Raw genomic sequence first — 27,771 nt, 5'->3', positions numbered from 1 at the left:
TCTTTAGCCATCAGGGAAATTAAAATCAAAACCACATTGGAATACCTCCTTGCACCAGTTAGAATGGTCAAAATTAACAGGACAGGGAACAAGTGTTGGAGAGGATGTGGAGAAAGGGGAACCCTCTTACACTGTTGGTGGGAATGCAAGTTGGTGCAGCCACTTTGGAAAACAGTGTGGAGATTCCTCAAGAAATTAAAAATAGAGCTTCCCTATGACCCTGCCATTGCACTACTGAGTATTTACCCCAAAGATACAGATGTAATGAAAAGAAGGGCCATCTGTACCCCAATGTTCATAGCGCTATGTCCACAATAGCCAAATTGCGGAATGAGCTGAGATGTCCTTCAACAGATGAATGGATAGAGAATATATGGTCCATGTACACAATGGAATATTACTCAGCCATCAGAAAGGATGAATACCCAACTTTTGTATCAATATGGACGGGACTGGAAGAGATTATGCTGAGTGAAATAAGTCAAGGAGAGGGAGTCAATTATCATATGGTTTCGCTTATTTGTGGAGCATAAGGAATAACATGGAGGACATTAGGAGAAGGAAAGGAAAAGCAAAGGGGGGATATTGGAGGGGGAGATGAACAGTGAGAGACTCTGGGCTCTGAGAAACAAACTGAGGCTTTTGGAGGGGAGAGGGGTAGGGAGATGGGTGAGCCTGGTGGTGGGTATTAAGGAGGGTACGTATTGCATGGAGCACTGGGTGTGGTGCATAAACACTGAATCTTGGAACACTGCATCAAAAACTAATGGTGTATTTTATGGTGACTAACAAAACACAATAAAAATTTTAAAAAAGGAGAATAGGGAAAAACTGAAATCTGTGTATTAAAAAAATCTAGAAATAAATACCAACGAAATATATTATCAACTGGTTTGAGTTATTACACTGAGGAATCTACATTTCTAGTTTCCTACTTTTCTTAAATACTTCTATAATAAAAAATAACCCGAGTTATATATGTGTGTGCATTAGATACGTGTATATAGTGCATATATCTGCAAGTGCATATAACCATATATCTACATCTATTTCTTTTTGTAAAGATTTTATTTATTTGACAGAAAGAGAGAGAGGGAGAAGCAGAGGGAGAAGGAGAAAGTCTCTCCTCTGAGCAGAGAGTCCCGATGTGGGACTCGATCCTAGGACCCCAGGATCATGACCTGAGCAGAAGGCAGATGCTTAACCAACTGAGCCACCCAGGCGCCCCTAGCTACATCTATTTCTATACCTATACATAAATATACAGGTAGAGTGTATATATATATATATACACACACACACACTATACTATATAGTGTATATATATGTATATATACATATATATATATATTAGGAAGTGAGACAAAATTGTTTTATATAGATTTCTAAAAAATGTTGTTGTATCTGTTCAAACACTTATCAATTCACATGAATTTCTTAATGAGGTACTTTTCCTACTCACTGGTGTCTATGGATCTTGACTGCATGAGGTTTATTTGGGGGATAAGGATTTGAAGATCTAGGAAAGACAGCCAAGTCAACCATTACACCTGACCTTGTAATGGGCAAGTACAGCCAAACCTACTGATACGGATCAGGGTCTGATGCTTCTCATCATGGCTGATGAAAAGTTAACACAAGATTAATACAACACATTTGAGACAGGCTCCTCCAGGTCCACCTGGACGGCCCCCATGCCCAGAACCTCACACAGAGCATGCACCGTGATGGGCTGGGCTATCCCACCCTACAGACAGTGCACTTTCATCAGAGGCACGGAAGTCAATAATGTGTTCTAGAATGAGGGCCATTTAAAGTGAGAGCTATAAAAATACTTTTTGGTTCAAGGTTATAAATAAGCTTTAGGTATCAGGGATGTAAAGTTATCTTGATATTTCTTATTACCCTACCAGCTGCAGAAATGTGGTATTTTCCTGTTTGATGAAACTGGAAAAATCAAAGTTTGGTGAATAGCAAAAAAGATCAGAAAATAAAATCCTAGATAAATTTAAACCATATTCATTTTCAGAACTGTGTACTTGTTATGAATATTAAACTATGAATAATGTATACAGGTAGCTAATTCAAAACAGGTTTTTTCCCCTTTATCAAGAAAGAAAAATCTAATTTCAAAATGCTCCTGGGTAATCTACGATTGGAAATAAACTAAGAGTGAAATTTATGAAGAAGAAGTAAAAGCATCTCCACGTCAATCAGCAGAGCCCCGTGCCTGGTGTGGGTCCCCATCAAGGACCTGTCCCACAGGGAGATAGGAAGTGCTCGAGACCAGGCCTCACTTCCCGGGGTCCGCGACACTTAACACTGAGTTTCCTCAGCCAGAAGCACCGGGTTCTTCTGACCTTTTCTTCAGAAGGAATGAGAGTACATTCTCCCCACAGGCTTCACCATCCATAGTTTCTCGAAGATGGATCAGTCCCCTTCACTGATTTGCAGGAAACTCAGACATTTATAAATGGGATTTGGATATTTGGAACAGGAAAGATTAGTGGGGGTTGATCTGGTCAAATATTTTTGAGAACTGGGACTACGGAGAGGCAAAGAAGGGAAGAGGAAGGAAGGGACAGGAGGGAATGTATGTGTGTTACTTATGGTGTCCTGACATCATTCTTGACCCACATGGCAATGGGATGAAGAAAATCAACTCTGCTCCTGAATTACACAATGAGTGATCCTCTACTGATTTAACCCAAGATTTTTTTTTTTTTTTTTTTTTTTTTTTAATGCGAGGCCCGGGTCAAACAAAGGAAATTCTAAATGAGATCCTGACTTGTGAGAGGGGAATCAGTACACCCACATCCTTACCCAGAATTATTCTGGAATGGACGAATGTAGGTTCTTACAGCAAAGAGGACACTAAAATAGAGAGAAAGCCACTTTCCTACCATTACAGACTGAAGGTCCGTATCCCCCCAATTTGTATGTTGAAGGCCTAACTGCCAGTGTGACTATGTCTGGAGATGGGGCCTCTATGGGGACAATCAGGGTTAAATTGGGCCAGAAGGGTGGGGCCCTATGGGAAGAGATGAATGTCCTTATGACAAGAGGCACCAGAAGCCCAGCCTCAAGCAAGGGCCCTAAGAACACAGCAGGAAGGCTTCTGTGAGTCATGGAGAGGGCCTTCAGCACCCCACCATGCTGGCACCTTGATCTTGGGCCTCCAGCCTCCAGAACTGTGAGAGGGAAAGGTCTGTAGTTCAGCCCCCAGTCTGTGGTCTTCTGCTATGGTGGCCCCAGCAAACAAGTGCACCTGTCTGGGCAGTACGGAACCCGAACGCTTCGGTGGCCTTGATGGTGCACTCAGGCCCTGGGACCTTGGGGAAAGCTGGTATTCGTGGACGAGTGGACACTCCGTGTGGAAGGCCCACCCTCGCTCAGCCCTGGGATCTGAGGTCCTCCAGTCCGTCTGTCCTGCCCTTGGGCATTCGCTCTGTCCATCACATATACTGAATCTTGGGGTGTACGATCTTCTCACCTCGCCAACCTGGGCTAAGTCTGAATCTCGGGCACCTTGCTCTGAGCACGTGTGTGGTGATTTTTCCTCTCTCTCCTGGGGCTTTGAGAGGTGACATTGGGCTGTGTCTTGGATGCCAAGCCCGCGCTGCCCCCGCTCACAAAATGCCCGTGAGGGGAGCAGATGAACGTAGACCTGAAAATCCACACCTGAAACACTGTTTCGTGTCTGTCGCAGGACACAACGGAATGGTACATCAAGCCTGGAGCCCCCATGGTCTCCCCCAGATGAAATTCAAAGATCAGAAGGACATCAAATGCGGGAACAAGAGAGATAATGATTTGGGCCAAACAGAATAGGACTGAAGCTCTTTAGGGAAAACATGCCAAGTAGCTTCCGTTTCAACAACTTGCCTTCTGACTTCTGAGTACAGCACGACATCTCTCCCGGTTTCATTTCTGAAACGTGTTGGGAAAATGACAACCTAAGCGGTTACACCAGCATTAAACATTACCTTAAAATAAAGCGACACAAAAGGACAAAGGTGTTCACGCAACACGCATTTGAGTACGGAATGATCCACCACACACAGAATCTGAAAGCCACCTCCGCCAAAATAAAGCCAAGCCAATGATTATATTTTCTAACGACCACTTTGGTAGGAACACTCTAAAAGGTGGACACAAAGGTCTTTGAAGCAGGTAGAGGTCCTGCGGGAAGGCATGCTGAGGCTGACTTCATGCAAGGGCTTTCTATTATTAACGTAATTACTGTAATCTGCTAACTTCGTCAGGAACAAGGTGTTCCCTTTCTTCTGATGCTATGTCTTGCTCTGGTGGGTCCGGGAGTAGGAGGTGTGATTTCCTCCGGCTGAATGAATATATCCTTCCACCCATCCCACATGCCCTCAGACTTTCCCCTAGGTTTTGGCTGCCAACAGACTCCAGGTAAGCAGGTTACTTGGGTTGTGATGTGTTGAGGTTTCGAGTGGGGCAGAGATGAGGTTGATTTTCATATTGCTTTTAGGGCCCAGCAAAGCAGAGCATTTATCTGGGCGCTGCTGGTGTGTCCTGAGCACTCCATGACAGGTGGAAGGCCTTCTCTATTTGGGGCAGGCAAAGGGGCTCAGAGAAGGTCACTTCAACCTGCCGGCATATGCGAATTGCATTTCTGGCCCCGCCCAGACACTTGGTTGTGCACGTACACAATCTCACACACACGCACCACATACACATACATACACTCGTGCAATTCTTTCATCAGCCATGTAAGTAGTCCAAAATGGCTGCTTATAAGGAACACTCTAGAAAAGGTACATATTTTTCAGAGCTGTGTAACATCAATTTGGAAGCAGGGAGTTCAAGTGAAAATCATTCTTACTTTTTATGAGTCAACTTTTGTGATAAAAATCAAATAGTCTGGTTTCCGTAGGATGGAAACTTTCTCATTAAGGCCTTTCATTTGGACCTACTGATGTGTTTGCTACAATTTAAATTAACAAACCCTCACTGAGTGTCTAATGGCACCAGGCACCACACGGTCATCTATCTGCTGCCCTCCAGGAGCTCAGCCATGACACACGGACCTAAGGAGAATTCAAGGCCAACGGATGTAGTCATTATGTCCATCCAGGCTGTGAAAGTTAACACCTTCTTTAATTCCCCCTCCCCCCGCTCCGCACCTCCTGGACCATTTAAAACCACAATAGCAATTCATAGACTGAAGAGACATTCACAGACTTCACGAGCTCATAGACTGAATGATATTTTGTCTCCCAAAGATTCTTTCTTCCTCCCGCTGGTGCCCTGAATTCAGATTCTAATGCTCGTAACCTTTCTTCAACAACCTAGAACCCAGGTGCATCCATGTTCCCGGATTGTGCACGGGTAGAAGTGCATTTTGAATAGAGAGTGTCGCATAACAACAACTCAGATTTTCCCACGTGGCATTCTTATTGATCTTTAAAAAGTGTTACTTACTGAACACATTTTGCTCTGATTTTCTCCTCTGTGTTTATATCTCATGCTGTTTTTCAGTAATCTACTTGGAGAGTATTTCTTAGGCAGGAATGAAACATTTTCTAATGACCAAAAGCCATCATTAAGGACAATTGAGGTGAATGGAATAACGGCTTTGAAAAGCATGGCTTTGTCACAGCAAGTATCACAGAGTTTGCGGTGAAATTTGTGGAAAATATGAGACGGTTTTCAAATAACAGGGTTTGAAATTTTTAAAAAATGTATGATAATTTAAGATCACGAGATACTCACTTTTGGGCATTAATTCCATCAATTGCTTGAATCATCCTTTCATTTAATTCTTCTTCAAATCTCTTCTTTTGGGACTTGGTTCTGTATGAAAAGGGAGACATTACGAGAGAGAATGTGACTAAGGCAAATACGAAGTCTGTTCTTCTATGATGCTGAAACCCCCGTTCCATTCTGTCCACTGGACAAAAAAAGAAAGAAGGAAACGAGAGCTGAGAAGCAGCCTTTCCTCTATTAACAACCAGACTCTCTGGGGACTGAGCAAAGGGACTAGAGCTGGTGACGGGTACAGTAAAGTGTTGCCTCACAATGTCATCACTGAGACTGAAATGACACCTGGCGTTAAAAAGCAGCTGGAGATATATTCTCAGTGTTTGTGATAAAAGAACTTTGTGTCCAAAGAGATGCATTAGCTCTTGACCTGTTGCCTTCGTAAAATTTACTTTACGACAGACCACACTGGCTTTGGAATTCCCCTGCAAAAATCTGGTCTGGTTGAAAAATAAACAGTTGCTCCTTGTTCATGTTTCCCTTGGTCAATTTTCAAGAATTTGCAGAATGACGGTCTTCTATGAGGCATCTCAAAGCTTCATTGTACACATTTAAAGCTTCCTCAGTGTTTGAAAGCACTCGTCATAGGAAACCCCACATATATCTGCAGACTCTCAGTTGCTCTTAGAAGAAAATAATCTTCAGCTATAATAAAAGATGCCTTGTTAATAAATGAGGCGGAATGCATGAGCTCCCCAAGGTTAATTTGACCATTTGCGTGAGATTGATATAAAGGAGAAAATAAAAAATAATCCCTATTTTTAAAAATTGTACATTAAAATTGTACAGTAAAAGCACACGGGAGCCCCACGAAGCTGGCCCGGCCCAGCTGGCATCAGAATTGCGCCCCTGTGAGTCACCTGGTCCAGTGTGAAGCGAGCCCTCGGCTTCTCTGCGATCCACGGGGTGGGGGTGGGGGGCAATTACTCATCCGACAGGCCTTCTACCCTGACGTGACAGTAACTGTTCTGATTTCAGAACCGCCTCCAAATACAGACGAGAACAGCCGTGTCACATTTATCTGTAATTAAATCTCCCGAGAGTATCATGAGCGAGACGGCCGGGCCTCCCCATCATCCCATCCCTGCTGGCAGGCTGGCGCCCTGAGCTCCTTCTTTCTTGAAACGGGCCCCGGGCGTTCCTGGTTCAAAAGCCGGACGCTCCAACGGGATCCACCTCCAGATACGAGCGAACCGAGCGGAGAGGGGTGAACCTGACAAATTCTAAGCCTTGGAAGAAGGCACATTCGTTTTTCCCCTCCTTTTTTTGAAAAGCACGTTAACTTAGCAATCGTCTAGGATGGTTCATTCTCACTTGGAGGCGAGGGGCTCCCTCGTGTCCTTTGCAGCCGCCCTCTGCCCACTCTCGAGTTTGCGGACGTCAGCTGGTGGCTTTCTTTCTCACAGAGTCTCGCCAAATCGGAGAAGGGTGTAGGTTCCTGGGGGCTCCCAGGAAAACCTAATCCTTCCGAGGTATGCCCGGGGCCACGCAGAGCATTGCCTCCGCGAGTCTGTTGCAGGATTAGTTCACGCGATGCCCGCCCGGGACTCGGCTCTGTGCGCGGTGCACGGAGCAGCTCGTGTGTGAGTGAGTACACGTCGGCTGTTCACTATCCGGAAAACAATTCTCACGGAGGTTCCTTGTCTCTGTCACTTTGGGATCTCTGCTATGGTGAGTGACAGCACACCCCCGGGGCCGATAATCTATCCCTGCGAACTCGTAATTTGCCAGCTCGGGTTTTAGTCCTCGGACGTCAGGTGTTTCTGGCTGTCCCGCCCGTGTTCCTGCCGCTGGGCCACCTGCTTTCCGCTGTCCTCCCATTCCTCCTCCTGAGCCCCCTCCCTAACCTGCCCCATTCCCAAGCCCGGTCTACTGTATCCGAGGATGTGGGGAGGAGGTCGGGATTATCCTAGAGAGTGTTCCATCCCAGGACAAGCGGGCTCAATGACCAGGCTGCAGGCTCACGGAGGTTTTACAACACAGGCCACGGGGGGACACCAGGACGCGTGAGGACAGCCTCAGTGGGGCTGATAGGGAGGTGGTGCTCTCTGCACAAGGCCCTGGGGCCACCAGTGATCCAAGCATCAGAGGAACGTGGACTCGTGGAACCGATATGGAAGAGGCTCCCAGCAAGGCCCGCAGGACAGGACAGCGGAGTGGGGCACAGAATGGGGGTTCCAAGCCCAGGGCACAAATCCAGGCCTCGCCTCTGCCAGCCGTGTGCCTCTGGGCATTCTCCTGACCCCTCGTGCCTCACGGCACAGCGTCTACGCTGGAGTGACCTGTAGGGATGACATGAGGCTTTCCGCGTGCCTGATATGGACCCAGGTGATGGCTTATTGTCATTGTCTTCCACGCATCAGTCAGCCCGGAAGGCCGCTGCCCACATCACATGGGCCCTCCGCAAGGTGTCCCCACACTAATTTCGGTAAACAGACCCTTGAAGCAGATCTCAGAGAGGACGAGATGGAGAACTGAAGAAGCGAGGAACACAAAGTGAAAAGATGCTTATGGAACTTCCGTGGCCAGTCTCTTGCAGATGTGCTAGTGGCTTATTGGCTAGAAGAGTCACACCTTCTCAAGGCATCTCGCAGGGTCCGCCACGTTCCTAAATTAGTGTAAGTTCTCTTTAATGTGCCACTTAACGCTTCCAAAGCCCCCTCGTAACATAGGACTCTAAGTATTATATCTCAATATTAAAATTTCAAATGTGACACAAAATATGAATTAGAGCTCATTAAAACAAAGGAAGATTCTGGAATAAGGTGTGCTATTTGCAAGGATATGGCAAATGACAATCTAATTGTGTGTGATTACACTTGCATACAATGCATTTTCTACAGAATAAACTCACTTCTCTGTGGGAAAAGAAAGGCTGACTTACGTTTAGGCTTTTCAGTAGTTGTCTTAATGACTTTAATAAGAAATACTTAACTCCCCAACCAATACGGACTCTAACCCAAGAGCCAGAGGAGCATGAAAAAGGGCTAGTGCCGGTCATTCTGTGGCCGGGGGTGACAGGGGACCTGCAGACACTGTGTGAAGATTTTCTCTTTTTTTGAGCATGTTGTCAGGCCTTCCCACTATAGAAAGGGCGGACCTATCTTGCTTTTATCTCTAGGATTCCACACACACACACACACACACAAAGTGTAATTTTAAGCAACATACTCGTTTTAAGAAAATTAAATTTTTTTACCACATATTAAGAACAGTCATTTTTAGGAAAAACAATTTAAAGTTCTAATCTGCTTATTACCTGGTGCTGTTTTCCTTTTCCCTCTTTTAAACCTATAACATGATACTGATAATTATATTTTTAGAAGCTGAAAACAATCTCATTGAGCTTTTCGCAAGAAGCTGCTCTTTTTAGAAGAAATGGCCTTTCAAGTTACTCTAATTGATGATAATCACTTTCAGAAATAAAGAAAAAAAGCCTTAAAAAATCAGAAAGTACAACAAATACCATACCTCAAGGTGCGATTCTGAAAATTATGCTGACCCATTGGCACATCCTATTTCAAAAAACAAACAAAAAAGGTTATTAGTTTCTAAACACATACTTTAGAGAATGACATTGCAGTGATAACCACATATAACATTATTTTTCCTTTTACTGTGGAAAACATCATTTACATAACAATTACCCCATGGAGAAGAGTAGCTTAATATAAATGGGAAAAAGAGGAAACCCTCAGTTGATACTCAGAAAGTTGGTGCCATCTCTAAAGCCTGGATGCAGGAAATCCCACGGTTGTTTTACAGCTGACATTCTGATATTCGCAGATACGATTTCAAACAAGGGTCTTGCAAGTAACTGTTAGTGACTGTACACAGCGGACCATCCTGTCTGGCATCAGACTAATATTAAAAAGTGCCTCAAACATGAACAGATAACCAAGGATTGGTAAATCCTGAGGAAAGTATCCAACACATAACATGTAAGTTAGAGACAGGAATAAAAGCTAAAAAAAAAAAAAATAGAACTTACAAAAAAAGAGATAAAAAATAAAATACAGAACAAAAGAAACTTGAAGGAAGTGAAGACTATATACAAGAAGAAAACTTTATAAAACAATGATATATTCAGAAAGATGAAGTATTACATATATTTGAAGCAAGAATAGGACAATTTAAAAGGCATATTCAGAGAACAGACAGAAAAACTTTTGGAAACTCAATAAACAATAGCAGATAGAAATGTTTCAGGTAATTAATTCAAAAACTATTATTTTTCTGAGTTTATAATGTTCATGGTAATTGCTAATTTTTAATATTTGTAAAGTTGTGATTTATTCTCTCATAATAAATAAATATTCACATTTTACCTAAAAAAAAAAAAAAAAAAAAAGGTGCCTTAAAACACGAACAGCACCACAAGCATTAGCCCGGAGTTGGGCTGGTAAGAAACCACCGCCCTCGATTAAGTATGTTAAACCACGACTCACTGATCAAAAAGAACAAACCCACAGGTGAGTGGGGCAGCTGCAGAAAAAGGACAGAGACAGAGATGCTGATCAGGGTTATCAGTGGGGGACACACCGCCAAGTGCTCCTTAAGAAAATCCCAGAAGATCCACTTGGATCCATTTGTGGCGGAATTTAACGTTGAAACAAAGCTGCTCCAAGTGGCCCCAAAGACACTTTCCTTCGCTGGTTCATCTCCCGCGTCACATCAGGGGCCGTATGTAGCCCGGTGAAAGGGAAGATATTTTTTAAAGAATAACTAGACTCTGGGTCTTCTTACAGGAAGTGGATGAGCCGTGAGCTCATATGCCCAACGCGGGCACGTATTACATAAGGTAAAGTAACGCATTATTCACCGGCTCCATCAACACTCAGTCAAGAGTCAGTACGGTTCCGGGGAGAGCAGTAAGGAAGAGAAATGACTTAATTGGCAAAGACTCTCTTTGACCCTGGAACGTATTAATAAGAATGACGCTGGGGTCCTTCTCAGAGTGAGTATGGGACACAGACGAGTAACGGTTGTAGGGGCTTCTTGTTCTAAACAAAGCCTTGGGATTTTCTTAAGACACCCTCTCCTGGGGCACCTGGGTGACCCAGTCGGTGAAGTATCTGTTTACTTGTTTGCTACTCATGGCCTCGCGTTTCCCAGCAGACAGCCAACTGCTCCCGGACCTGTCCTGGGGGACTCGCTGGTCGACCAATGGATATGGCCTTCCGTCAGATCACGTTTACTTTTTAGCTGGGAAAAAACACCAGGGAAGCTGAGAGGAGAGATCTAACAAAGTCAAAACAAGAATGTGGGTCTGGGGGCTTGGATGTCATCACGGTGGGCTGCCGGGAGGCAGGGGCACAGGGAGATTGGAAAAGTTCGCTTTCAACGGACAATCTCATGGGTCTCTTCTCATCAGCCGATGAGGACTAGGGAACATTCCACCGTCTTTTTTGTCTCAACTGTCTCCTTAGTACAATTACCGCCTTTATACACGAATTTTTACTCAGAGATCGTTTTAAAAATCTAACAATGCTTTTGGGATTATTCTAAGTGCTTCGCCGTAGTTACTCTTCCGGCCCCCTGTGGGTCTTTGTATTTTCTATCTGCCTTGCAGCCGTCTTACTGAAAATGTCTCTGCCGGAAGGAGCGTTGGCACTTGATGAGCCGGTGGAAGCTGGAGTGTTGTAAGTAAGGAGCTACACAACAGAGCACTCATTGCCACTGACACGACTTGAACGTGCCCGCCATGAAAAGAATCTGGAGCTGATTCAAGCCGCAAGGGCATCACGCCTTCATCTGCTCCTTGATTAGGATGCCTAGGCTTTCTACCTCATGAATGCAAACAAACAAAATGCCACAACAACAACAAAAAAGAAAGAAGTTCAACTGCATTCAGTTGCTAAGAACTGAATGAAATAACAAATAAATAAAAAGGTCCTGGGTTATAAAGTTCTCATGCAAAATCATGCTGGTTCAAACCCTCAGCCACGTGAGCCTGGCGCTCATTCACAACCAAACAGCTGTCTGCAAGGGCCTCCCCAAGGAGAAGGGGAAAGCTTGCTTCATTACAGACCTAAGTTATTTTGGCAGGAGATGCCTGCGTTTTGTGCTGGGGACCTGGCTGGGGCCTGGCGCTCTGCGCTGTGGGGCACGGGGGGAGCGTACCGTGGTGCTGATCTTGCCGTTCTCTGTGGTCATGCTGTCTCGGTGATGCAGGTGTGCGAAGGGCTTGGCTGCTCCCCAGGACTCCAGGTACCGGGTCATGCGCACGGAGGCCCTCATCTTGGCTCCATCGAGAGTGTGGCGAGGTCTGAAGAGGTGAGGACTCCTTCGCTCTCCCTTGGGGTGAGAAACAAAGCATTACCCCCCACACCAAAGGGGCCGACTTCTCCTGCCTGCCCCCTTGCCCAGATGCTGGCATTCCTCCCGTGTTGCCCCCTCACCCCCCATAGCTTCTGGCCCTCCCTCCTCCTTCAGGGACACTGGTTTCCAGTGTTATAAGCTCTCTCAGCTGAGTGATTTTTTTCCCCAGAGTAAAAGACACCTGTAGTTTAAACTTAGGAAAAAATAACAGCCACTTTAATGGGCATTTTTACAAAGCAAATTCTTAAGCAAGATAGGCTGCTCTGTTTCAACTTTTTCTTGACGACTGTGGTTTCCTAGAGCGGCAGGTGCTAGAGGCTGGGCTGTGTTCTGATGCGGAATGCTCATATGGGTCCATGTCCGGGTGTTCCCTGCCAGAACACAAGGTTCTCTGTACACGTTTTTTTGGCCTCCTCCCTCCACAGTTCTTCCTGACTGACACACGTCTGTCTCCAGATCAACCATCAGGTGAGCTGGACGTGTGTCTCCAGAGGCAAACCTGGAGTTTCAGGGAGGCTACCGCCAGGGAGCACCCATGCCCTTCACCTCGTGGATCCTGAGAGACTGGCTTTGATAGCTCAGAGGTGTTTCTTGCTGATAGACTGCACCCTTTACCAGCTGTGTGGTTTGGGGAAGTTACATAACCCCTGGGAGCTTCAGATTCTTAATCTGTAAATAGCAATGGTACTCATTTGGCAGGAATTTGAGAAGGGTGACGAGAAAGGAGAGCTGGAAGCCCTTGCTTGGGCCTGACCTCTGGTGTGAACAGAGTACGAGACAGCTCCTAACTCTCGGGGTGGCCTGGGGAGACTTCCAGGTAACGAGGAGCTTACTGCCTCCAAGTGAACCATGTCTGCCCAATGACACTTCGTGGTTAATCTTCTAGAAGTTTCTTCCTTTCCTTCTTCGTCTATGTTCATCCTACTTCATCTCATCAGACTTTTACCGTCTGTAGTTTCCCAGTTGCCAGGGTGGGCACATGGAGAGACTTCCAGAAGCACTGGGGACTAACGTACACATTCACTAACACTGATAACCCAACACACACACAGCAACCTTGCCATAGGAGCAAGCAATTCTTTTCAACTGTTCCTTTAAGAAATGTTTTAGTCTATGATTCTAAAACATGTGCCATAATCAAACTGCTATGCATTTAAAGTCATTATAGGGGCAAAGACCAGCAAAGCATTCAACAGATTCTTGACTAAAAACACTTATCTGTATCAGTAATTTGCCCCTTTCTGTCTTCATCACAGAAGTCACAAGTTAATTACAGACTCTTTACAACAACACTGACCTTGGGGTTGATTACAAAGTAGGTTTTCACCAGGTGCTGTTTTAAATACGGGTCTCTGATGTCACCGTCTCCTTCCTCCACTTTATAAGCGCCGTTCAAGTGCTCCAGAGTGACGGAAGAAATGTGAACACGTCTGAAATTTCATTTAAAAACCACAGTCAAGATAGGTAAGGATAAACATGAAGGTTTTTCTATTTACTTGTGAATTTATAAATAATTTCTTCTCCCCCAAAGGAAGGAAAGGCTCTATGTTCTTGGTAAAATGGACTGTAATACATATTTATATTTTATTTAAACAGGGCTTTGGAAAGATGCTGGCAGAAGTCACAAGATACTAACATTTCCAGCTTCTCTGCCCTCACCCGAAACCTGCACAGCGGGTGTGGTAAATATGGCAAATAAAAATTACATGAAAGTTTCACATGAGAGCCTACTTTTTGAAACACAGGCCAAAGGCATTTTAGGGAGTGTGCTGATGTGTGTTAAAGTATGGATTTTCTTTCTCAGTGCTTGCTTCCACGTTTCTTCGAATTATAGCATGTCCATCAAAATTCTCTTGTCTGAACCACGCTCTTCTAACTGGAGGGAGATGGTACCATTTGCTCATTTCACTAGCACTGGCTTCAGGGGTCACCAGTAATAGAGAAATGCCACATCTCACTGCATTAAAAAACACTTTTCCCCTAGTCACAGTTCAAACACTTGCAAATAAACACAAGTAATTCATGATCTGGTAGCCAGAGTCTTTGACCATGGGTCGTGGGGTGGTGGATTTGAGACTTGAGGGTTCGTGTTAATCTAATTCATGTAAGGGGTCGCTGGACAGGGATCACGGGATGCTGATGGAGGCATCAGAAACCATCAGACACCCAGCAGACAGCTGTCAATCCACTCGCCCAGCGTGTCTCACCCTGCCCACGGCTTAAAGAGGGAAACCCAGACTGGCCTTACCCAGGGACCCCTCCGGCTTCCATGTGATTGGCCAAGGTAACATCATGTGACCACACGTCATACTGCCACTTCTGCAGACCAATCACCCCGCAGAGGACATTGCCAGAATGCACTCCCACGCGCATGTTGATATCCACTCCAGTGGCGTCCCTCACTTTCCTGAAGAGAAGGAAAAAAGCATCACCATCTGGAAACACCCTCCTCTTCCTCGGACTCCTGGCCAGGTTTCAAGGCACTGTGTTACTCAGAATTTTTCAGACTGCTGGAAATAGAGTCAGGACTCCCTCCTGTGGCAGAAGATTGCTGCTCTAGGCCAAGAGAAAGGTCGTTTCTTTCTGGTTGCTTCCAGACTAGACCAAGAGCTCCGTGGCCCTGGCTAAGACAGCCAGGTCAGGCCGGACCGTTGGTGCTGATGCAACATTTTCAGCTGTAGCTTTGACTTTTTCAACAAATATGTATTATCAGAAACCTACCAGTTGCTGACACCTGCTCTGAATTTTCACGCTAGAATCACGTGACATTGCCTTCTACTGTCAGAAACAGTCTGAGATGCCGTCTATGATTCTAGCACGTAGCATGATGCATGTCCCCAGTGAATATTTTCTGCTGATAAGAGACAAGGAGCCATATTTGTGAGCCTAATGACTTCAGCCTGAGTAGGAATTTCTCAAAAAAAGTAACCATGAGTTTAAAGCATTTCATTGTGCACAGTCTTCCACAAAAACAACAACAAAACTCTTTAAAAACTTTTAATCATGTGTAAGGAAGGTATCATTCAGAAGAAACTAATTAAAAACAATCCTTTAAAAATACTTTGGGACCCAATCCGTAAATCATTTACAGAGACAAATGAAGAACTTCCTTTAATGGGACATGGAAAAGCTTATTTATTTCTGCCAGCTGAATGTATTTATCAATGAACTATGACTGCAGGAGAAGGATACAGGGAGGTGTCCTGAGGTACATGGAGAGAATTACCCCAGGGAGCATGCGGAGGGAAGCAATCGCACTGATGGCAACCCAGCAGGGCGCAGGTTACCAGGTGTGGCTGCAGGACACAAGCATCACAAAATGCCAGTGGCATGGCTGTCATGTTCAGTGACACAGTGGCATCACTTGAGCATGCTAGAAGTGATAAGAAGTGACAAGAAGATATGGATCTACAAGGTTAAAAGAAAGGACGTCTACAGAGCTGTTCCCTCCCTCCCATTCTCTCTCCTCCCATCACTTCCTCCTTCCCTGTCATCCTGCTCTGTTTTTCTCACACAAAAAATCACAACTTACTTGGTACCATGCAACTCATCCAACCCTTCCCTCCTGCCCACACGATGGGCCAGGGCCTCAACATGACACTGGAGGGCCGCCCCTGTTGCTCTGTCCTCTGTCAGGTTATGGCTGCCTGGCGACCATATGGTTCAAGATGGCTCCGCTCTCTGAGCCTCCCTCTCCTGACAGGGCACAGGCATCCCGTGGCCAGCTGGCATTGGTTTTCCATCAGTGGCTGGAGGCATGACCTCTTCTGGGAAGGCTTTCTGATCCCTCCTCCCAGGTTGAGGAGGTCACCCCTCCTTGGTGCTCCAGCCTCCCTGAGTCCAGTCAGCTCTCCCTGCTTGTGTCCACATCTGCTCTCCGAGAGGCAGCCCCATGAAGACACACACCTGTATACCCATCAGGGGCTTCAGGGTCTGGTACAACGTGGACACTGGATATAAGTTTACTAATTGACATAGGTCACTTCTGAAGGATTTTACTGTGCTTCTGTCTTTGGGAGATAATGATCCTGAAAAATTTGATATTGAACTCATAATTGTTCTTAAGATTTTCTGTTACTAGGAGAATGGTTCCAACCACATGACATTTCTGTTGATCAAATATGGTCAGTAGAAAGTCAAGAGGGAAAGAAGGATGGACGACACACTTTATGTTTGACCATTTTAACAAAACTGGTGAATGATTTGACTTAAAATTTTTTTTATTTAAATTCAATTTAATTAACATATATACTGTGTTTTTAGTTTCAGAGGTAGAATTTAGTGATTCATCAGTTGAATACAACACCCAGTACCCATCACATCATGTGCCCTCCTTAATGCCCATCACCCAGTTACCCCATCCCCCCACCTACCTCCCCTCCAGCAACCCTCAGTTTGTTTCCTAGAATTAAGATTCTCTTATGGTTTGCCTCCCTCTCTGTTTTTATCTTATCTTTCTTTCATTTCCCCTATGTTCACGTTTTATTTCTTAAATTCCATATATGAGTGAAATCATACGATATTTGTCTTTCTCTGTCTTATTTTGCTTCACATAATACCCTCTTTAAAACCATCTCCATGTCCTTGTGTCTTTTTTGTTTAGGAAAATGGGTTGGTCAAGAGTTCAGATGAGTTGACTAACCACATCTTGTAATGCATATGGATGCAACCTGTGTGATCTCTACAAAAATATCACAATAGTTGCCAAAGCTTGTGACCACAGAAGACAATCATTCCAGTTCAAGAGGAACCCTAATCGCTAACAAAGTCAGGACTCTGCCTATTACGTCCTCGGTTGAGAAGTTTACATTTTCATGACGGGAAAAAAGAAACCTCTCTAAGCATTGGGAATGTTCCAAACCGCAGCTGACGTGCTCTGTGGTGGTTCTTTAGCTGACAGAGAATGAGGTACTGAACGCGTGGGGAGGTCCCGACAACGAGGAAAAGTATAGGCAAGCGTTCCTGGATCTATGTTCCCGGCTCCCAGGAAAACCCTGAGGTCACCTGGCGAAATTCCAAGTCTGAGTGTACTCTTTCTCTCTTAAAAAATTAGAATTTTCATATTCATCCTCATCCTATGGTTCATGCATGGGAATGGAAATACTTGCCCTTGTATGTTAGAAGAACAAAGAATTCCTAACATTTGCTGAGATGCCCTCTCTGACCCTGCCCTTTACGGAAGGTGCCAGAAAAAAACCTATTACTGATCACTTTGTCAAATGCACAGAAGCTGAGCAGGTGAATTTAACGGAGAGAGAACATGGATGCCCTTGGTCAGTAAGTGCAGAGCACAGAGACGCACCAACCGTTCATTGCCCGAGCTGAAGCTCAAGTTTAGTTAGACGCAAGAGTTCTGGAAAGTTCCTCAAATCTGATAACACTGCTGAGATTCTGGACACAAGATATTAGTATCCATCACGGAGGGATAAATAAAACGTGGTATCCACATATAATGGACTTAATTACTCCACTGTTAAAATAAATGAAGGCCTGACACATTCCGCAATGTGGATGGACCTTGGAAACATTCCGCTATGTGAAACAAGGCAAACGCTAGCCAACAGATATTGTGTGATTCCACGCACACCGAGTCATCTAGAAAAGTCAACTTTGCAGAGGCAGAAAGTAGAAAAGGGGTTGCCAGGGGCTGGGGAGAGAGAGGAATGAGAAGTTCCTGCTCAGTGGGTATGAAGTTTCTGTCTGAGTTGATGACAAGGTCCTGGAAGTGGACCGTGGTGAAGGTTGCGCGTATTTTAAATGTACTTAATGCCACTAAATTGTACATGTAAAAATGCTATGGTGCAGTAATTATGTTAGGTATTATGTTATCATGATAAAAAAAATATAACAGAAAAAATATAACTGATGAGCTGCTGACATGCCCGTGGGCAGAATGTAAGTATTCTTCCTCCTAAAAGCTCTTCAACATGCTGGAATAACGGAAACGTAACAGGACTGGGAAAGAGCTGACCCGAAAGCAGGAATCAGGCTTCAGTAATCTGATATATTATTGATGTGCATAATAAGTACATTAGAAAAACCCTTTCTCTCACTAGAACCCATTTCATCCGGTGTTGGAAACCTACACGGAGATCGCCTCTAAGGGCAGGTTATAAATTGGAGAAAACCTTTAGTTTCACTATTTAGATTCACTTACACTGTCTAGACCCAGAGAGCTGGAAATAGTTAATTACGTCTGAAACAAAGTAAAAATATTTTTCATGTCAGAGAAGACAAATGAGTTACTTTGGGGAAGAAGCAGGAGGGACAAGGTGATTCCCACACTGACTAATCCACCCATCTCTGCTTTTAACTCAATTCCACTGAATTCCCTTGCCTCTCGAGACAGATCTGTCCACAGTGGTCTGTCGTCACTGCTACCGACCCAGAGGGTCAGGAGCACCGAGATCGCCAGTACCCACAGCAGGCAGTGCGGGCTTCACTGCTTCTCTCTGGACTGGCCTGGGGAAGCTACCTGCTAACTTGTTCAGTTGACTTCACACGTGACCCACATCCACAGTGGCTAAACACGTGACAACCTGACCGCTGCTCTCCCACGGAGAGCCTCATTGACTCTACACCAGAGACAAGGAAACAGAGCATCAGCCACATAATTCCTGTCCCATTGAGACTGAACATGTGTGCAGGAGAGGGGAAAATCACTTGACTAAAATAGGCAATCAAAAAACCCAATACACAGGGGCGCCTGGGTGGCTCAGTGGGTTAAGCCGCTGCCTTCGGCTCAGGTCATGATCTCAGGGTCCTAGGATCAAGTCCTGCATCGGGCTCTCTGCTCAGCAGGGAGCCTGCTTCCCTTCCTCTCTCTCTGCCTGCCTCTCTGCCTACTTGTGATCTCTCTCTGTCAAATAAATAAATAAAATCTTAAAAAACAATTAAAAAAACCCCAATACACTAAAACCTTTCAATCATATAATCAACAAACAAGAGATTTTGCCATTAATAAGAATATTCTGGAATCTACCACAGGCAGTATTAAAGAAGTGTATTATGGCCCTGGTAACAAAAATTAATTTTGTATCTTACACTTTTATCTGATACTTTTCAATGGTAACATTGTTTGACATAAGGATAGCCTCTCCAGAATTATAATGAAAGAAACTATAAATATAATACAGAAAACATATTCTGTGTATATTAACTGAAACTACATTTATAGAGCTGAGCATTTTTTACTTGATGCAGTAATTTTGGAATTTTACCGAATTGCAATCTGGTCATGAAAACTACCTTCTCCCCGACAACTTGAGTGTAGCCATATTGTTTGTCGGAAATTGTTTGTATGGATGTTGAACCGCTAAATTGCACATCCGAAACTAATATACTGTATGTTGACTAAATGGGATTTAAGTAAAAACTTGAAAAAAAAGAAACTGTTTGTCAGATGGTAAGAGCACAGAGATTTTCCTTGAGATTAAAGAAGATATTTCAATGCAAAAAAAAAAAAAATCACTTTGGAAACAACCCAAACTCTCTGTGCCCGCAGATTTCTCCCTCAGTCTCACTGTACTCCAAGGCTAACCATAACAATAAGAATCTTACAGAAGTCTTACTTTGGACTGAGTTACTCACACACCAGTATTTGGGTCTCTGAACACTTATATTTAAAGGCTCAATAATGTTTTTAATCCCAGTATCAGAAAAACAGAAACAATCAGGAGTGAGAATCATAACTAGAGATTCTCAAACAGTTAAAAAGGACCCTATGGTGCCTTCACTTACTTTATGGCTTCACACATGTCCAGCCCCATTTTCACACAGTTCTTGGCATGGTTCGGGAGAGATATGGGGAGTCCGGACACGCAGTAGTAGCAGTCTCCCAAAATCTTTATTCTCATGCATTCATTCTCCTGGAAGAAGAAATCACAGCATTCAGCTGCACTCAGATTTTTCGAATGTCATCCAATGCTAGTTCTACTGATACCATCACAGTGACCTAGGGTTTGTGGGCGCGGAAATGAGCACTGGTTGGGTTTCCCTTCATGACCCAAGAAGAATGAACCACCCTCACCTGCACACCCATTTGCCAAAGCAGGGAGAATCAGGAGAAGGGGAAGGAAAGGAAAGCAGAGAGAATGTTCTGGAATGATTTACTCTGAACTGTAGCAGAGGAGCATAATGACGGGATCATTCTCTCCAGCCCAAACATCCCAAGCACTGACAGCGAAATGAGATCTTCCATGCAGAGCAGAGTCTCAGGACAGTGAACAGTGACAGAACTCGACTGGAATTAGAATTGTCTGTCATTCCCTACTACGTTCATGGTTCTCTTCATTTATTTTAAAGCCAAAGCAGATTCTTAGCTGAGAACGTAGCTTCTGATAAACATCTCCATAATGCAAAAAGCCACCATTCGACATTGCCAAGTAATTTAAAACTTAATTCTGACCTTCGGTTAAACTGTTTTAATATAAAGTGGTATTCACTATTTTTCTTGGCTGGGTGGTTTTTATATTAGGATATTGAGATTAGCTTCATTCATATGTCTAAATCCTACATGCATTCTAACTTTTCTAGTTACTTCATAGACTGGTCACTAAGGAAAAAGAAGAAAAAGAAGAAAAGCAAAAGAAAAAGAAGCAAACAAAACAACACAAAAAACCCCAAAGATGTGCCAAACACCGATCTTTTCCTTCTTAACACTAAACATAGGCTTATGTATAAAGTGAACTGAACAAATCTGAAATAATAAAACGAATGTAAGATTTTCTTGTTCTAAAGTACATGTTAGGTTTGTTGAAGAATTTGCACATTCCTTCCCCGTGTGATAGAGAACCCACAAGCTAGGGCATATTTTCATACTCATCTACGGTGCTGCAGTTGATGTGCTTACTAATTCCTGATTAAAAATCTCAGAAGTACTAAAAAGGCAAAAAATTATATACTAATAGGGCTTCCGTCCCATACTTCCTAAATAGCTATTCTGAATCTAGAACACACTGAAATTAACAAAAGTGAATTCTCGGCAAACTCGTCAAAGACCAGCCGACCGTATACGTATATGCATGTGTTTATTTCTGGGGCTCAGTTCTGTTCTACTGGTCTGTGTGTCTGTTTTTAATGCCAGTATCATACTGTTTTAATTATGGAGCTTCGTAATTCATTTTGAAATCAGGAAGTGTGATCCCTCCAGCTTTCTTCTTCTCGCTTAAAATTTCTTCGGCTGTTTGGGGTCTCCTGTGATTCTGTATGAATTTTAGATTTTTTGTTTGTTTGTTTCTGTAGAAGATGCCACTGGGATTTTGATAGGAATGGCACTGACTCTGTCCATACTTCAGGTATTATGGACATTTTAACAATATTAGTTCTTCCAACCCATGAACATGGGACGTCTTTCTATTTATTTGTGTCTTTTTAGATTTCTTTTATCCATGTTTTAAAGTTTCCCATGTATGAGTCATTCACCTACTTGGTTAAGTTTATTCCTAAGTATTTTATTCTTTTTGATGCTAATGTAAATGAGATTGTTTTCTTGATTTCCTTCTCAGATATTTCATTGTTAGTATAAAGAAATGCAGCTGGTTTTTACACATTGATTTTGTATTCTGCAACTTTACTGAATTTGTTGATTAGTTCTTTTTTAAAAAATATTTGTTTATTTGATAAAAAGAGAGAGCACGAGTGGAGGGAGGAGCAGTGGTAGAGGGAGAAGAAGAGAAGCAGACTCCCAGCTGAGCTTGGAGCCTGACACAGGGCTTGATCTTATGACCCTGACATCATGACCTAAGCCAAAATCAAGAAATGACACCAAACTAACTGAGCCACCCAGACAGCCCCCTATCTATTAGTTCTAACAGATTTTGCATATATTTTAGGGTTTTCTACACACAAGATCATGTAATCTGCAAACAGAGACAATTTTACTTTTTCTTTCGTTTTTTTTTTTTTTAAGATTTTATTTATTTATTTGACAGAGAGAGGGATTACAAGTAGGCAGAGAGGCAGGCAGAGAGAGAGGGAAGCAGGCTCCCTGCTGAGCAGAGAGCCTGATGTGGGGCTCGATCCCAGGACCCTGAGATCATGACCTGAGCTGAAGGCAGAGGCTTTAACACACTGAGCCACCCAGGCGCCCCACTTTTTCTTTTTTGATTTGGATGCCTTTTATTTCTTTTTCTTGCCTGACTGCTCTGGCTAGGACTTCTAGGGTTGTGTTGAACAGATATTGTGGGTGCAGGCATCCTTGCTGTGTTCCCAATCTCGAAGGAGAAGCTGTCAGTTTTCCTCCATCAACTATAATGTTAGCTATGGGCTTTTTATATATGTCTTTATTTTGTTGAGGTAAGTTTCTTCTATATGTTATCAGTTAAGAGTTTTTATCATGAAAGGGTGTTTAATTTTATCAAATGCTTTCTCTGTATCTACTGATCATGTAATTTCTAGCCTTCATTCTGTTACTGTGGTCTGTTATGTCGATTGAGTCGTGTGTCGAACCATCCCTGCATCCCAGAAATAAATCCCAGTTGGTCATTGGGTACAGTCCTTTAAATGTGCTTTTGAACTCAGTTTGCTAAGTGAAATAGCCTGACTTTATTCAGGACGTCCAGAAGATAGACACTGCATGACCTCACTTATATGAGGAATCTAGAATAGTCAAATTCACAGAAGCAGAGAGTAGACTGGAGGATGCCAGGCCTGAGGGAAGGGGAAAATGGGTGGTATGGGTAAGAGGGCAAACAGTTTTATGTAAGATGAGTAAGTGCTGGAGATCTATGGTATAGATAGCACAGTGCCTTCTGTTAACAATACTGTACCGTATACTCCAGAATGTGCTAAGAAGGTAGAGCTTATGTTAAGTGGTTTAATCACATCATCATCAATAATAAATAATGAGGGCAAGAGGACATCTTTGTATGTGGTGAATATATTTATAACATAGATTACACTGATGGCTCTTGGCATATGCTTATCCTCAAGATCATTACAGTTTATATATTAAATATGTAGTTTTTCACATGTCAATTATACCTCAATAAAGCAGTTTAAAAGATTAAAAAATAAATGCATGATGTTGAGTTCTTAGTTTATGTGCTGTATGCAAAATTCACTCAGTCGACTGAGCTGTTTGCTTACGATCGTGTCCACCGCCACGTCGTTTAACCATGAGGCACGAACGGGTTTCCTAAACACATTCTCTCTGTATTAACAATGGGTGGACCCAGCCATCCTAGGCTCTAGTCTGATACTGCCTGGACAGTCCTTTGTTCAAACCATCAGAGAGGAACAGAAGGTCACACTAAGTATTTCTGTTATGAGCAATGAAGTTTGTCTTCCCCAAATTCACATACTGAAGTCCTAACACCTGGAGAGTGTAAACTTGGCCTCCCTGCAGATATAATTAGTTAAGATGAGGTCATACAGGACTAGGGTGGGTCACGAATCCAATATGACTGGTGTCTTTATAAAGATGGGACATTCAGACACTGAGACTTGCCCAGAGGGAGAATGGCATGTTAATACTAGAGCTATGCTGTTACCTGCCAAGATTGGGATGCTTCTTCCTAATGTGACAAAAATGACACTTTATTAATTCAAACTTTGAAGACATTATTTAAGCTTTAAATCATATTTTTCTAAACATGAGCACCCAAAAAAACTCAACCTCTCCCTTTGATCTGGTAAAGGGAAGAAAGCTGTGCTATACTCTAATGGCTTAAAAAAAAAAAAAAAAACCAGCGAGATCCCTCATGGTCAGGCTGGCAGCAGAAGGCACCTCCAGGGGAGCCTGATGCAGGGGCAACCCTGTGAACATCAGCAAGTCACGTCTATTGCTAAGAGGCTTGCTTGGAAATGTTCTGTATGGTTTAAAAGTGAGAGGAATCTTGCAGGGAACTAAATTTGGGACCAACTTTCTCTTCCATATATAAATAATTCATTTTAATCACCATAATGAAGTATTTTTTGCTGGAAATAATTCAAAGAAAGTATGAGGCTGACCAGTAATGCTTTATGAGGTGGAAGTAAAGGGCTCCCAAAGGAGGAAATAACTCCAATCGCTCTTCCCACCAGTAACCCTCACGGTTCCAGTAAATATGCAAGTTCTAGTACGGTTTTAGATTGCCTGTCGCCATTTCCTCTCCATGCACGTATGCACGGCAAATACAGAACTCACATTTCTGTTCAAGGGGCACAAGGGTCAGCGGATATTAATGAGACAGTAGTAAGTAAAGGGCTGAGGTGGGAAACATGCATCCTAGTTTAGGGGTTCTCCCCGGGGGCCGATACATGAACAGTTACGACTGGAGGAGAGGCAATCTTGTTTCCAACATCTGACATGGAAATACCTAAAAACAGGATCTTAGAACAGCACTGGGCAGAGGCTGTTCATCTTAAACTCACCATCTTGAGTGTATTTACTCGATGTGCGCTGAGTTCTCTATAAGCAGAAATTTTAAAAATAGATGCAAACATGTGCTAGTTATATGCTCTGACATTTCTCATCCCCGAGAAGTGAGACTCATCAGAGCCCGATGGCAAATAAACCCTGCAAATCTATAAACACCAGTTCTAAGCGGAGCTCTATGAAAAACAAAGAATTGATAAGGGACCAGAGAAAAAGGAAGCCACGAGTCTAGAAAGCCTCAACGTAGAAGGGACTCACTACTACTCACCTTTGCAATTTGGTCAAACTTTCCAAAGAGCTCGTTCAGCATGTGGACGAGTTCTCCCGGAGAGCAGTCACTGGCCAGCCGGGTGAAGCCAACGATGTCTGCGTACAGGATGCTGTGGCACAAGGGGAACAGTGTTTGCAAGCTCGTGTTTGTTAACAAGTAATGATACCTTTTTCCCCCCTTAAAAGAGTATATAGTTTTTTACATTTATATTTGTATCTTCCAAGAAAATTGTCATCTCCCCAGATAGGAAATACATACACATTTTGCCAAACTTTCCTATTAAAAATGTTTTTTTGTTTAATGCTGTTTTTATAATTAAAATTGGAGAAGAAAATAATCACATGATGCACTCTGTCCATTCTAACTGATAACCTTTATTCCCTGATGGACAGTCTCCCCTCCCTCCCTGGTTTACGCGGTATTCATTCTGAGAGTTCATTACACTGGCAGAATTCAGGTATCAATGGCCTATGCCTCTGTTTGCACTGTTACATGCATTTACTTTATAAGAATTTCTAAAGTAAAGGAAAAAAATAATAAAAGCAAATTCTGTCTTTACTGACTCGAAGAAAGACTAACAATCTTCTTAAAAGAAAGAGTACTTAACAAAAGGTTTTGAATGACTTACTCCTTGCTAGGATGAAGCAGACACAGTATGTCTCCCTCAAACTCAGAGTGTTGTTGGGGGGTGGGGGACAGGAGTTAAGAAAGTAAGGAAGGACTCTAACAATGTCCAACCACGGTGTTAACAAGTGTGTGTGTGTGTGGGGGTTGGTTAGCTGGTGACGAGCCTGGGAAAGCTTCCCTCCATGCGACATACATGCTAGTGGGACAGATGTCAGATTTCTCTGAGTTGTGTCTGTGTTTCGTTAACCTTCAAGGGTCAGGATGGGGAAACACAGCCCCAGGATGTGCGATATCACTTTTCCATACAACAACATGCTTCTGATTTGTATAAAGGCCTCACAAAGAAGCCTAAAATTCCTGCTGGCAGTTGGGGATTCAGATAACATGGTCTAAGACAGACCCTGAGACAAAACTGACTGCCACTTCATACCCATTAGAATGGCCCTTATCAAAGAACTGGGAAGTAACAGATGTTGTCAAGGGTGCGGAGAAATCGGAGCCCTTGTACATTGCTGGGGGCAACGGAAAATGGTGCAGCCACTCTAGCAGTGTGGTGGTTCTTCAGCAAGAGAGACAGGCTTCCCAGATGGCCCACTGAGTTCCCTCCCGAGAAAAGAACCCAAAGAGTGGAGGCAGGGACTCAAACCACTATTTGTACCCCCATGTTTACCGCCGCATTATTCACAATCATCTAAAGGTAGAAACAACCCAAATGTTCACTAACAGGTGGATGGATAAAGAAATAGGGATAAAAGAAATCTCTACAATGAAATATTATACAGTCTTTAAAAGAAATGGCATTCTTCCACATGATGCAATACAGATAAACCTTGAAGATGTGCGGCTGCGTGAAATGATCCAGGCCCAAGAGGACAGACCCTGTAGGAGTCCACTCACACGGGATACCTAGAGTAGTCAAACCACAGGGACAGGAACCAGAAGGGTGGGTGCCAGAGGCTGGGTGGGGGAGGGAAGCCGCTGCGGAATGTGTACAATGGGAACAACGGGAAGGTGCTTGATGTCGCTGCACCGACAATTAAACATGGTTAAAACTGTGTTACGTTATGTTATATATATTTTGCCACAGTAAAAAAAGGAACGTGGCAGCGGCCAGCCCGATCTTAGGCAGAAAACAACTGGCTCTCTGCTGTTGGCCGTACTCGTTCGCTGGGCCAAGCATGAGGTTTGTGGCTTCATCTTGAAGGAAAGACTTGGTTCTCTGTTGATGACAAAAGCTGGGGGAGAACCCTCTGGTCCAAGAAAACCAGGGCTGCAGGGGCTTCCGCACCCTCCATTCTGTTCAGACGGTGCTATCAAACCTTCCCTACTCCCCCATAGCACCCTATAGCAGCACAGATCACAGATGCTGAGCCTGGTCCAAGAGGAAAACGCTTAGAGAGTGTGTCTGATCCAAGGCAGCACTGGGAGGGAGAATGTGCAGATGAGCAGTTGACAACCTCCGCTGTGTTTCCTGTGGTCCAACCCTGTAGAGGCTAAAGCCACCCCCCCACCCAGGCAGGCTGGCTGTAAATGTCTTACGATGGTCCAAAAACTACTCGGCAGCCAGGAGACTGAGGATGTAAACAGGTCGTGGTGATGTAATGTGCAAAGGGTTACAGGAAAGGAAGCAGGGTACTCTCTGGGATCACCCGGGTACCCGACCTAGATCTGACCATATGACCATCTTAGAAAGATCACTCTGACCACAGCAACCTGGAGGCAGGCAGGTCAGTTAGAATCATAACCCTTTCATCCAGAAGGTCCATGTGGAAGGTGTTGTCAGGCGAAATGGAGAGAAATGGACAGATATGGGAGAAATGTAGGGAGGATGAATCAGGCTTGGTTCGCGATCAGATACGGTGGGCAGTGTGTCTAAGGGAGGGAGGCATCGAGGATGAAGACCCAGTTTCTGATTGAGAAGGGGGCTCAAACCTAGCTCTGAACAAGTCGAAGCAAGCTTGGAGGGGAAGATGACCAGTTCAACTCTGGTTGGGTTGAGTTTGATGGTGGTGTTGGTGGAGCGTCTAAGAGGAAGATACACATTAGCTGAGTATGGAAAGCTATGGTTGAATTCTGCATCTTTTAAAAAAACATTTATTTATTTGACAGAACGAGAGAGAGTGTGAGGGCATGTAGGGACAGAGGGAGAGGGAGAGAGAGAAGCTCAAGTGAACTCCACACTCAGCATGGAGCCCAGTGTAAGGCTTAATCACCTGACCCATGAGGTCATGACCTGAGCTGAAATCAAGAGTCGGACGCTCAACCAACTGCGCCCTCCAGATGCCCTGGCTGAGTTCTGCACCTTGGTATCCCACAGATGGTAACTGAAGTCCTGAATGAGAACTGGAGAGAACAGAGCGGAGCTAGGAGAAAGCTCTGAAAACACTCATTTACAGAGAGGCTA

The 27,771-nt window shown here is 43.9% G+C and overlaps 1 protein-coding gene across 3 annotated transcripts in view; it reads right to left on the bottom strand.

Annotated features, from left to right (window-relative positions):
• Positions 1-27,771, bottom strand: part of ADCY2 (adenylate cyclase 2) — a 401,584-nt gene that overhangs the window by 96,703 nt on the left and 277,110 nt on the right. For all 3 annotated transcript variants that reach the window (XM_032861855.1, XM_032861856.1, XM_032861854.1), the window contains exons 6-12: positions 24,738-24,849; positions 19,852-19,979; positions 14,360-14,518; positions 13,409-13,541; positions 11,914-12,087; positions 9,262-9,305; positions 5,743-5,823 (exon numbers count right to left, since the gene is read on the bottom strand). In XM_032861855.1, coding sequence (XP_032717746.1) covers positions 5,743-5,823; positions 9,262-9,305; positions 11,914-12,087; positions 13,409-13,541; positions 14,360-14,518; positions 19,852-19,979; positions 24,738-24,849 — 831 coding nt within the window. The remainder of the gene's footprint in view (positions 1-5,742; positions 5,824-9,261; positions 9,306-11,913; positions 12,088-13,408; positions 13,542-14,359; positions 14,519-19,851; positions 19,980-24,737; positions 24,850-27,771) is intronic.

This window comes from Lontra canadensis, unplaced genomic scaffold (assembly GCF_010015895.1).
Source record: "Lontra canadensis isolate GAN:19392208 unplaced genomic scaffold, GSC_riverotter_1.0 scaffold22, whole genome shotgun sequence".
Classification (NCBI taxonomy): Eukaryota; Metazoa; Chordata; class Mammalia; order Carnivora; family Mustelidae; genus Lontra; species Lontra canadensis.
Note: the sequence above shows the minus strand (reverse complement) of the source record. Positions and strands in the feature narration are given on the sequence as shown.